The following is an 11,896-nucleotide window of genomic DNA, read 5'->3' on the forward strand; positions in this document are numbered from 1 at the left end:
TTTTTTTTTTTTTTTTTTTTTTTTTTTTTTTTTTTCTGGAGCCTAAACTTAGCTCATGTATTTTAGCATGCCAGACGGAGCAGGGCAAAGCAGAAGCAGGGAAGGGATTTGCAAAAGCAAAGCTGCTGCAGATCAGCTGGGAAGAAAGCAGGGCAACACCTTCCACAAGCCTCCAAAATCAGAGGAACCAGCACCCCTGTGCTGTGGGGCTGGGGCATCTAATATGCTTTCAGAGGTTACTTTGAAAGGGAAACTGTCTTTGGTGCTGAATGCTGTTGGTGACCTGCCAAAAATTTGGCTGCCTGCAGCAGAAATGTAAAATGCCAAATGGCTAGGGAAAGGAGCTGAGGGGGAGTTCCCTGTACACCCGGGGCTGTGCCCTGCAGACCATTCCATGCCCGGCCACCCAGCATTGCCAAAGCATGGCAAAAAAAAAAATCAGGCAGTGTCCAGCCGTGCAGCCCTTGGGACCAGCACTCATCGGGTTTTGAGCTGGTTGCTGGCACCTGGTGCAGCTCAATGTCGCACCCCAGCCCCCGCATCTGCTCCAAGCTGCTCTCTATTTCAGTAAGGAACTCTGACTCAGTTAAGAAGCAGAACCTTTGGCAAGGCCAGACACAGGCAGAAGGGCACTGCAGTGGGGTGAACAAAGGTGCAAACGCGCATCTCATTCTGGATGGTGGGTGACTGGGGTTCGCATGTGCCTATGGGCCAAGCCCCACCAGCTGAAGACCTACAGCAGCCCAGCTGTGAGGGAGCCAAATGCCCCTCTGCCTGTACCTCCCTCTGCCCTGCCTGCTGGGGACTGGAAACCTGGGGCACCTGAAAATAAACTATGGGTATATGCAGTGCCAAGACAACCAGCTCCCAGCCTTGGTGTCTTCATGGCTGGGGAGAGCACCCCAAGCCCAGGGAGAGCACTCCAAGCCAGGAGGATGCAGGAGGGTGCTGGGACAAGTGGGGCACGTTCCAGGCAGGACCCTGATCTGTCCCTGAGTGGGGTTTGGGATTTCCTGATTGCTCGCAAGGACACCCCGATGGCTGATTCATGAGTGGGTTCAGGGATGGAGCCTTGCTATGGGTTGTGGGTTCACAGCATTTCCTGCAGCAACTCCCAGCCAGCTGTGAGGACTCAGGGTACTCCCTCACCCTTTGGCATGTGGCCCCAACCTGTAGCTCCCCAGAAAGAACAGCACGTTCCTCCCAGGCTTTGCTGTGGCAAGGCTGGCTGCATTTCAAGCTCAAAATGCCCCCCCGCACCCCCCGGGCAAAGCAAGAAGTGTGGAATGGGACCGTGCCTCTTTGTCAGATGGGGAAATTGAGGCACAGAGCAAATGACAAGGACAGCATCCCTTGTGCGTACAATTGGGAGCGGTGCTCATCAGTTGTGTCAGGGGGCAGGTGGCTGCTGACTGTTGGCTCTGTACCCCCTCCCCACCTCCTTCAGCAACAGCACTGCTTGCCCCTCGAGACTGGGGGCACTGGGGAACACATGAGGGAGGGTGATGCAAATGAAAGCACCAGCTTGCTGTGAAAGGGATGCAACAGCTCCTGCCTATTCCTACACTGACAGATAGCCTCAAGCAAAGTCCTTTTATCTTTTGCATGTGGGATTTTCTGAGCTTAAAAGATAACACTGAAGGAAAACAAAAATAAAGCCCAGAAAAACACAAAAGCCCATAAAAAATGGAAACCACATGGTGAAAGCTGTGGGTCCCTCTGTGGCACCTGTGATGGCATGCATCCATCCATCCCCTTGCTTGGCCAAGGTGCTGCCCACATCCCAGGCCAGGGATCCTTGCTGGGTTGTGGCAGCAGGTGCGTGGGTGGGACCCTGCAGGGGGGCAGAGGTATACTGGGGCCTGGGCCCTGTGCCTGAGCCCTATGGGGTTTGGGTGCCACAGAGGAAGCACAGAGGTCTTTCTCCAGCCACTCCAGCCCCACCATCTTGCTCCTCCATGCTCCTGCCAGCCAGGTGGCTGGGCAAGCTGAGCTGATGGCCCTTGCTGGCTTCTTCTGTACCAGGCACAGCCTCCAAGAAGGTGACACCACCAAGAAGGTGACACCACTGAGAAGGTGACAGCCAGCCCTGCTGAGCACCGGCAGCATGTCCCAGGCATCACCACTGCCACGGCTGCCATGGGGCCGGCCCAGTGTGAAGGCAGTGGTCACTGCTGGGTTTTTTGTCACCATGCTCTGGAACCTGAAGTGCTTCATCAACTCATCTAACATCTCTGGTGAAGCCCCCAAGCATACTAAGCCTCTGGTGGTCCTGGTGTGGGAATGGCCTTCAAATCAGGTCCCAGACATCAGTGGGGACATTTGTCATGAGTTGTACAGCATTGAGGGATGCTGGCTCACCATGGAGCAGCAGCTCCTGCACCAGGCAGACGTGGTGGTGTTTCCTCACACCAGGCTCCAGCAGGGCAGAGACAAGCTGCCCCGGGAGAGGCCACCAGGGCAGAACTGGGTGTGGGTCTCCCTGGAGTCCCCCACAAACACTAAAGCATTAGCAGGATGGAACCAGACCTTCAACTGGGTGATGACCTACAGACGAGACTCGGACATCTTCATCCCCTATGGCAAGCTTGTGCCCAACCAGTCAGCCACCATGAACATCCCCATGAAGACCAACTTGGTATCCTGGGTTATTAGCAACTATCACAGGACTCAGAAAAGAGCTGAAGTCTACAAGAACTTGTCCAGGTACCTCCACGTGAACATATATGGGAAGGCAAACAAAAATCCGCTTTGCAAAGACTGCCTTTTGCCAATGACATCCAAGTCCAAGTTCTACCTGGCCTTCGAGAACTCCATCCACAAGGACTACATCACTGAGAAGCTCTGGAGGAACTCCCTGATGGCTGGCACTGTGCCTGTGGTGCTGGGGCCTGCCCGGGCCAACTACGAGCAATTCATCCCCGCAGACTCATTTATTCATGTTGATGACTTTAGTTCCCTGGCAGAGCTGGCCACCTTCCTGAAGACCATGAACTCCAGCCGTTACCAGCAGTTCTTCACATGGCAGAAGAAGTACAGTGTGAAGCTCTATGCAGACTGGAGGGAGCGCATCTGTACCATCTGCGTCATGTACCCCAGCCTGCCCCAAGGCCGTGTCTATCCTGACCTGGAGAGCTGGTTCAACAACTAGTGCAGGGCTGACACGTGCTGAGGGCACTCAGCACTGCCAGAGACATCAGGGATGCATTTGTGCAGAAGATAAAAGTGGGAGGAGTGTGGGGCACACTGCAACGGAACAGGATGCTGTGCAGGGAGGGATGTGGGACCTCTAATACTCGCCCTGTTGTTGCCACACTATTACCTTGAGCAACTCTGTGTGACTTAGCTTCCTGCAAAATGTGACTATCCCCCCATACTATCCCGCTATGGTGCTGGCATAACCAGAGGGTGCTTTGGAAATAAATGACACAGGTTTCCAGAGGCTCTGCCCATCTGTCAGGGCCTGGGCAGGGCTGAGGGCAGACGAGGACAGCAGGAACCATCAGCTCCCCAACCTTCCTTTCCTCCTCATGCCCTTATAATTGTGCTGCGCCCCCCCCCCAACACTACCTGGGCAGCAAATCCATGGTGGCAGAGTCCCCTGGTGATGTTTCCGACTGGATGACTGCAGCTGGGGGGTGAGGTTGTTGAGAGCGAGGAGGGATGGGAGAGACATGGACCCCTGGGACCTCAGGGCAAGCCAGGACAAGCAGCTCCCACAGCCTCCATGCTGGCACAGCTCTGTAGAACCCATTTCCCCTGCCCCTGCTCAATTGCCACCAGTGTCCCTGTGCTGGCAGGACACCGGATGCTCTCAAGAGCAATCTCAGCCTGCTCAGTGCAAGGCCAAGTCAGAGCAGGATGGCTGTGGTTTTGCACTGCCGGTTGTATGTACTGCTGCGACAGGAAGCTGTTGTGATGGTGCTGTCCTGAACTTTGCAGCGAGCCAAAAGTAAACACCCCACACCAGTGCCCTTGGCACTGCCAGCCCCTGTACACCCCGTGCCATGCACATACCACGTGCCCTGGGCACCCCCGCACCACAAGCATCCCACTCTGCACTGTGCACACCCCCCTCTGTGGGCACTGCATGGCAAGCAGCCTTCACTGTGGGCACCCAGCAGCACACACACTGAAAGCACCCTGCCCTGTGGGCATTCTGCACTTTTAAGGACCCTGCCCACTCTGCACCACCTACACCCTGTGCCACACCCCTGACCATGATGCCAAGGGCATCCTGCTCTGTGGGTACCCTGCACCCTGGGCATGAGCAGCCCCCAGGCACTCTGGAAGCACCCATCTGGGACTGGCAGCAGACATTGGGGCTAGGCAACAGAACGAGGGAGGAATGTGACTGCTCCATCCCTGCCTCACTCTGCATGCAGACCCACACCTCACCATGTGTCTCAAGTAATTTACCTCCCCAGTAACAGTGACTCATTTTGTCACACATTTTGCCCAGTTTCCCTCACTGCAGCCCCCAAGACTACACAGCCTGAGCCCCACCACCCTGCCCAGCAGCACCCAGCAAGCTACCGGCCACCCACTGGACCTGGTCGCACAGGCAATAACCCACAGGAGAGGGAGCACACCTGCTTGCGGTGTGCGCTTTGTGAACACCCCCCACGCCCCCCAACTTCAGCCTGGTCCAGACCTGCCTCATGTGGCAGTTTGACAGGACATGCCACAATCTTCTGATTTCTGCAGTGTGGTTTCTCATCTTATCTTCTGAATCAACTGAAAACTGAGCAGGAACATGTCACACCCCTGTCAGTGCTGCCCTCACCTCCATGGCAGCCCGGCCCCCACAAGGCTTGGCTGGCTGCATCACTTCTCCATCATCATGCATGGCCATGAGGGCTTTGGGGCTGCACGATCTGGGGGCCCCATGAGATCTGGGGGTCGCACAGCCTGCTCCCCGAGGGGACCCTACCTGACTGTGTAAACTGCAGCAGAAAATCAGATGGTTGAAACTTGCAGAGTCAAATCTAAGCAATGTGACAGCCTTCCGAGGTAGAAATGGCACCTCTTTATGCAACCCTACAGTCTAATGTATCACAGATTGCCAGCTTCCATCACCCCCAGCTCACCCCTCCCCCCCACCAGTGTGCCAGGCAAGAGCCAAGGGGCACCTCTGGCCACAGCAGTTTGCAGCAGACGCTGTGCCTGGCTGTGAGCCCCAGGATTTGAGTCCTGCTGCTAAATCAGGCTGTGGGCAAGGAGTCCTGGGCACCCAGGTACTAGGGAACAAGTGGGGACACAGGGGTGAGGGCAATGGGGTCCTGCATGTGTTTCCACCTCCGCCCTTTGCAGGATCCCAAGGTGCTCTGAGAACAGCAGCCAGCTCCTACACAGCCCACGAGAATGAGGGTGCAGACCAGCCCCAAAAAGCAAGAGCAAGACCATCATTAACTGGCAGCTGAGCTAAAAAAGGGGCTTTTCAGAGTTGGTTTCAATACAGATCTGGTCACTTCATTGCTTGTGCTCGGGGAGAATGACCCCTAGGTTGCAGAATGATGGCTGCAACATACCAGTGCTGAGCAGTAGTGAGTTGTCGCACCCTGGAAGTGCCCTGCTTCTCCCATTTGGTAGTCCCATGCACCTCCTGCTGGCATCACCCCACACAGCCTTGCTCCCGGCTGGCCCCAGTGCCCTGGGGCTTCTTGGCCACCAGCACAGCCACCTGGCAGTGCTGAGGCTGTCCAGGATGTGCCTTGCCCAGGGCTTGCATATTGCTCTTGCAAGCAGTGGTGAAGCCGCACACCCCAGCAAGCCCTTCCCTGTTTGTGGACCCTGAAGGGACCCTTCACCCAAGACTCCTTGGGCTTTTGCCTTTCCAAAAAGTAGCCATGGAAAAAATAGCAGCCCCACACGGCTGGGAGGTGACCCCTGTGCACACTCCTGAACACATCTGCTTTTGCAGACAGTAAAGGAAATGGGCTGTGTGCCCCCACCGACCTGCAACCCAGTTTCTGGAGCTGGACACATTGCTCCACAAGCAGTCAGGCCCCTTGGTTAAGAGCTGTATCCAGAGCAGCTCACGGGCCAGCACCCACTGACCTGAATTACCTCCAGCAGCACAAAGCAGTGGCTCAGCTGCAATTTAAGATCATGCTGTTCAGCAAAGCTCCCGGCTGCAGTGTAGGCTTGCTGTATCTCCAGCTACTGCAGGCAGCGACAAGCCGGATCTTTTAGATTGTGGCAGCACCAATTCTCACAACTGAGTTCAGTGTAACCCCTCTGCCTACTCAAGCCTTGGGCACAACAGGGAGCTCAGCCCCACGTGGGTGCACCGTCCAGCTGCTGGAGCAGCAGAGCACCCCTATGCTTCCCATGTGCAGCCAGACCCAGACTGTCACAGTTGTGGTCTGCAGACAGTAACCACAGCAGGACCCAAGCAGGCACAGGACATAAAGGAGGCAAGGAAAGAGCTGACTAGCTCTCATGCCCCAAAGAACTGAGATTTATTTCACTGCCAGAGGGAATATGATTAAGGAAAAAAAAAATCATCATCAACTACAGCAGGCTCAAAGGCACGGGGTGCTAGCAGCATGGACAGGATGGCATCAGCCCCACTGTGGGCCCTGGGCTGGGACCCCTGCAGAACAGCCCCAGGGCAGCCCAGCTAGGGGCTGAGACAACGGCTAGAGAGTGAAGAGGGCTCAGAGGCTCTGGGGTGATGCTGGGAGGGGAGGCCTTGCCCCACCATCCTGCCCTGCTGGCCTGCCACAGGGGGCAGGCAACTGGATGACCCTCCTGTGCTGCCAGGACAAGCAGGGCTGGAGGCTAGGGCTGCTGAGCGCTCCCCCCACAGCATCACGCAATAGCCCTCAGCTCACCCCAGCCACCCAGAACAGTGGGCAGAGCCCACAAGGGGACCATCCCCTCCCCGTGTGCAGTGCCCCAGCCCTGCTCTATATAACAGGGAGGAGGCACCTGGGAAACTAGTGATCACTACAAAGAATTTTGCTTTTTAAAAACTAGAAATACAGCCAAAACCATAAAAAAAAATCCTCCCCACACCCCTAAAAAATTTAGAAATGCTTTTTTTCTGGTTCTCACAGGAGCAGCTTGGCAGGGGCCAGGCACAGGCGGCTCCACCCAGCCCCCAGGCACGCATGGCTTTGGCAGGTAACAGTGAAGGAGCTCTTCCCCACACCCCCGAAAGGCAGGAGGGTGCTGACCCCATGCAGGGGGGCTGCTGGGACCAGCGAACTCATGTAACTGGGAAGGGCTGGGAGCAACTGTAGAGAGCGGGCACCATCCCCATGCTTGGCTCCCGGCCCTTCCTCAGCCCCTCAGGCCCCCAGAAGCTGTAAAATAGCACAGCCACTGCCCAGACAAGCCCTGGGAGCAGGGCCGGAGCCATGCCCGTGCCTTGTCAGGCCAAGGGGAGGACGCTGCCCCTGGACAGACAGGCTGCAGTCGGGGCGCACTTCTGCCTGCCCTGGATCAGTGGCTGCTGTTGTTCATGGAGAGCCCAGGCTGCAGAGCTTGAGGGAACATCTCGGCCTTGTGGAAGGGCGGCATGTAAACTGGAGGGGATGGCGCTAAACTGTAGCCCTGGGACGTCACCGGGATGGGCAGGCCAGGGGGCACCAGGGACTGGTTCATGTCGTACATCACCCCCTCCGTCTCATTGCCAAAGGGCAGCAGCAGCCGCTTGCCTTTCTGACGCCGGTTGCAGAACCAGACCCGGACAACCTGTGAGGAAGGGGAGACAGGGCAAGGATGAGTGGTTCTCTGAATGTCCAGGGACAGTGTGGCAACAAGACCCTTCTGCTGGTGGCACCTCCATAACCCTGAAGTGCCTGACCCCCTGCATGGCTCCTCCTGGGGCTTAGCACGGAGGGGCAGATGGTGGCAACCAGCTCCAGCCACCCTCCCACACTTTATTCCAGTATCAAAACTGGCCTGATGTGGATGCTCAGGAACTGCAGCTGTTTGGAATCCCCACCCCCCACCCTCCAAACCCTGCCAAACCTACATCTTTGTCCAGGTTCAGGTCTTCAGCGATCTGGGAGATCTCCTGGGGACTGGGCTTCACACATTTGCGGAAGAAGCTCTCCAGCGTTCCCTTCACATTGGTCTCGATGCTGGTCCTGCGTTTTCTCTTCCGGGCTTGGGCCAGCACTTGCTCTGCATTGCACATCTGGAAGTGAGAGAGACCACACACTTGGTCACAGGGTGGCCCAAGGCTGGCAATGTCCCCCCAGCCTCTGGACACACACACAGAGCCGGCTGCAGAGGTCTGGGAGGGATGGCAGGCTTTGTCCCTGTGACTGTCTGCCAGCACAGCCTCTTTCTGATCAGCAGTGCAGAGATGCATTAAAAGCACAGACTTCACTGCTGAGCTTCATCCCACTGCAACTGGGGTCATTCCCAGCATCCTACCGCTGTTTCCCCACCTGCATGGGCAGGGGAGATGGACACTTCTTTCTGCATTATATCCCATCCCTCCAGCCTGCCCTCAGGGAGCAGCAAGATGCATCTCCAGCTCATCCCAGACTCCAGCAGTAGCCAGCTGCTATGAGATGAGAGCTGCCCCTGCTGTCACATGGTGCACATGGGGGGGAATTTGGGCTCCCACCTGCCTGGCTGAAGGGTGCTACTTAGAAGATCAGCAGTGGACTGGGTACCCCTGTCCCCCTTGGGACCAAACCTATGGCTGTGAGAAAGGCAGTGAGACACTGCCATGGCAAGGGGAGCCTGCTCCTCCCTTCCTCTCCCAAAAAGCATGTGTGAGGAGAGGCAGCAGCTCATTTGTCAGCAAGTAAACCAGACACTCTGCCTTGCCCAGCCCCATACCTCCTGCATGTTGTCCGTGTTCTCTGCTTCATTGAGCCAACGCTGTAGCAGCGGCTTCAGTTTGCACATGTTCTTGAAGCTGAGCTGGAGCGCTTCGAAGCGGCAGATGGTAGTCTGGCTGAACATCTTCCCTGCATGGGGAGGCAGGCGCTGTTATGCACAGCTGCCCGAGGGCAGCTGTCACCCCCAGCAGCCCCCCAGGGCTCTTCAGGGACCAGGCACCAGGAAAGGCATTTTCCCTGCTGGTTCAGCAGGGACTTAAAGCACTCAGAAACTCTTCAGAAAGAGTTATTGTAAACCAGTTCACTGGTGCTAACAGCAGCTTTAGCAAATACAGGCTGGTGCTGGCCACCGCTTTTCCGGTGCAAAAATCTCTTTTGCCCAGGTGCCCCATCCCCATGATGCCCTTTTCCTCCCAGGTATGGGGAGAGATGTGGAGAAAAGCTTACCATAGAGAGTGCCCAGAGCCAGCCCCACGTCAGCCTGTGTGAAACCCAGCATTATGCGCTTGTGTTTAAGGTCCTTGGCGAACTGCTCCAGCTCTTCTGAGGTTGGTGCATCCTGGCAGGGAAAAGCAAACTCAGAGGGAAAACTTGCACCCACCTGGGCTGTGACTGCAAAGAGCAGAGTCCCATCAGCGGGCGGGGGCGCAGTACGGGCCTGGGATAGGGACGAGGAGGGGTGGAGATCCCTTGGTAGCACTGATGCACACCTGCCGTTGCCACTTTGGGGTGATGGGGTAGTGGCAGAAAGGATTTTCCCCAACCCCCAAACAATGGACACCTCACCCCCCCCCCTTGCTCCACACAGGAGCACATGGAGAGACCTCTGGCCCTATTCTGGGACAGAATGCAGGATGTGGAGCACCAGAGCCCCGAGGTGTGGGGAGCATGTCCCTTCTGCCTAGGCTCACACCCTCACAGCCTGGGCACCACAGACCCACAGGCAGCTTTGGTGATGTCCCCAGCATCATTCCTCTACCATGCACCCCACAGCATGTCCCCTGGGGTGTAGGGCAGGCACCAGCCCCTCTCCTGGCTGAGCCCAATGAAGAAATGACTCAGATAAAGTGAATTTTGAAAGAACATATGATTTCACAAGGTTTCAAGCACATTTTTGCAATAGCCATACTTCACTTCTGGAAAGCTGCTTACCCAAGTGCTTTAATTCCTCTCTGCAGTACAGTCTTGAACTGCTGTTGTGGGCATTTTGCAATCTTTTCACCAACTTTCACGTTTGCAGCATTTTTCATATTTTACAGGCATAACTCCTGCTGGCCAATCTCAGCTTTTAATTGCTCAAGTACATCGGCAACAAGAAGCCCAGAGCATCCCTACCTCGGGGCACCCTGACCCTCTTAGGAGAGAGAACTGTTCCTTCTGCCTTGGCACAGCACGGCAGGACATGGACTGCAGGGCGGGCAGGAGGGCTCGGCACCCGGCTGTATAACACACACACACACGAGTGCCCAACGGGCTGGGCTCGGTGGGCGTGAGAGCTCTAACCTTACTTTTGCCGCTTACACAGCAGTAATTCTGCGCAAAAACAAGAAACCCACAACAGAAAAAGAAAAGCTCGGAGAAGCTTTGAAATAAACCACATCATCGTTGCTGCTAACCCCGGAAAGTTTGCTGGGAAGGATACTTTTACACCATGCCACGAAAAGATTTAAAGCCGAAATCCCCAGATACAACTACCATTCACGCTGCTAAATTAAGGTGCCTCCCCTCACCGGGGGCAGCCAGCGGGGCCGCTCTCGTCGCGGCGACCGCCCGTGGGTGTTGCGCGTGGGCGCAGCCCCGCGGGGCGCGGCGTGGGGCAACCGCGCGCTCCCTCCCCGGCCGCGATGGTTGGAGGCGGCCGCGGCGACCGGGAGCTGAGCGGGGCAGGGCCCCGGGCCTGACCGCGCTGCGCTGCCCCGGGTTCCCGACCGAGCGGAGCCCCTTCTCCTACAGCAGGGGCTTGAGGGGCGCTGAGCACGGCAGAGCGCTACCCGCGGGGCCGCGAAAGCGTCTTGGTTACTCTAAAGCACCTCCCGAGAGGCTGAGCCCTTCCCTCGCCCGCCTGTCGGGGTGAGGCACCCGTGCAGCCCTGCGTGGCTGCCCCCGGTCTCTGCGCTGGGGGAGAAGGGACGGGTCTGGCTCCGCGGCAGGGAAATGCCCCCCGGCCCGGCTGGGTGCCACCCTGGAAGTCCCCTTCTTCATCAGTGCCTCCCTGACTCTACAGGAGTCACGGCCGCGCAGACGGGAGGGTTTGCCAGGCACAGGGCAGGTTAAGGGGTTCCCACCCTCGAGCCCCGTCCTGAGAACAGGTTTGCTGCCGTCTCTTCCCCTGACCTCTCCCTACAGATGTTTCCTCAGAACGTTAAGAAACCTCAAAGGTGTAATTATCCCGCAAAGCTGCACTTGCGCAGGCCCCGAGGACAGAGGGAGCTGCGATGCCGGAACGAGAAGGTGCTGCCGGCAGTCGGAGCCACGAGGTCCCGACGACTGCAAGCGTTCCCAACATCCCCGCCCGCCGGGGCCGACCTAAGCCGCTCATTCCCAGCGGGACATGGGGACGGCGGGGCCCGGTCCTGCTCGGGGTCCCGAGGACGACTCACCCACGTCCCGCTCCGATAACGCACTGCTAACCCGCCCCCGCCGACGGCCGTCCCGTCGACGGCTGCGAAGTCGGGATAGCGAGCCGCCCGTACCGAGGCCGGGGACCGTCGACGAAGACTCGGAGCGCGCCGAGCACGCGGCGGGGACGGGGCGGCGGGCGGGACAGCCGTCGGGGGGCAGCGGAGGGGCCCGGCCGGGCGGCGGGTCCGCGGCGCTCAGGGAAAGGGAGCAGGGTCTCACCTCGTCGCCGCTGTCGCTGGAGTGTCCGCCCTCGCTGGCGGCGCCGCTGGAACTGCCGCTGCTGCCCAGGCTGGCGAGGCCGCCGGAGCCCGGCTGCAGGGCGGCGGGGCAGAGCCCGTGGCCGGGACCGGCGGGGAAGGGAGCCGCGGCGGCAGCGCTGGGGAAGGGCGCGGCAGCGGCGGCGGCGGCGGCAGCGGGGGGCGCGGGTCCAGCCCACGGCGGAGCGGCCCAGGCGGGGCCGCAGC

General features: G+C 58.1%; 2 protein-coding genes across 3 annotated transcripts in view; one reads left to right on the forward strand and one right to left on the reverse strand.

Annotated features, from left to right (window-relative positions):
• Nucleotides 1-3,441, forward strand: part of FUT7 (fucosyltransferase 7) — a 7,603-nt gene extending 4,162 nt beyond the window's left edge. For both annotated transcript variants that reach the window (XM_035341282.1, XM_035341281.1), the window contains exon 2: nucleotides 2,026-3,441. In XM_035341282.1, coding sequence (XP_035197173.1) covers nucleotides 2,108-3,151 — 1,044 coding nt within the window. In that variant the 5' untranslated portion in view covers nucleotides 2,026-2,107 and the 3' untranslated portion in view covers nucleotides 3,152-3,441. The remainder of the gene's footprint in view (nucleotides 1-2,025) is intronic.
• Nucleotides 3,442-6,411: 2,970 nt separating this feature from the next.
• On the reverse strand, nucleotides 6,412-9,598 carry LOC118175275 (POU domain, class 5, transcription factor 3). The gene is made up of 4 exons (XM_035341289.1): nucleotides 9,258-9,598; nucleotides 8,809-8,939; nucleotides 7,988-8,152; nucleotides 6,412-7,704 (listed from the first exon to the last, which is right to left on the reverse strand). The coding sequence occupies exons 1-4, from the start codon at nucleotides 9,307-9,309 to the stop codon at nucleotides 7,453-7,455; spliced, it is 600 nt and encodes a 199-aa protein (XP_035197180.1). The 5' UTR covers nucleotides 9,310-9,598; the 3' UTR covers nucleotides 6,412-7,452.
• Nucleotides 9,599-11,896: the final 2,298 nt, after the last annotated feature.

This window comes from Oxyura jamaicensis, chromosome 17, assembly GCF_011077185.1.
Source record: "Oxyura jamaicensis isolate SHBP4307 breed ruddy duck chromosome 17, BPBGC_Ojam_1.0, whole genome shotgun sequence".
In the NCBI taxonomy this organism is placed as follows: domain Eukaryota; kingdom Metazoa; phylum Chordata; class Aves; order Anseriformes; family Anatidae; genus Oxyura; species Oxyura jamaicensis.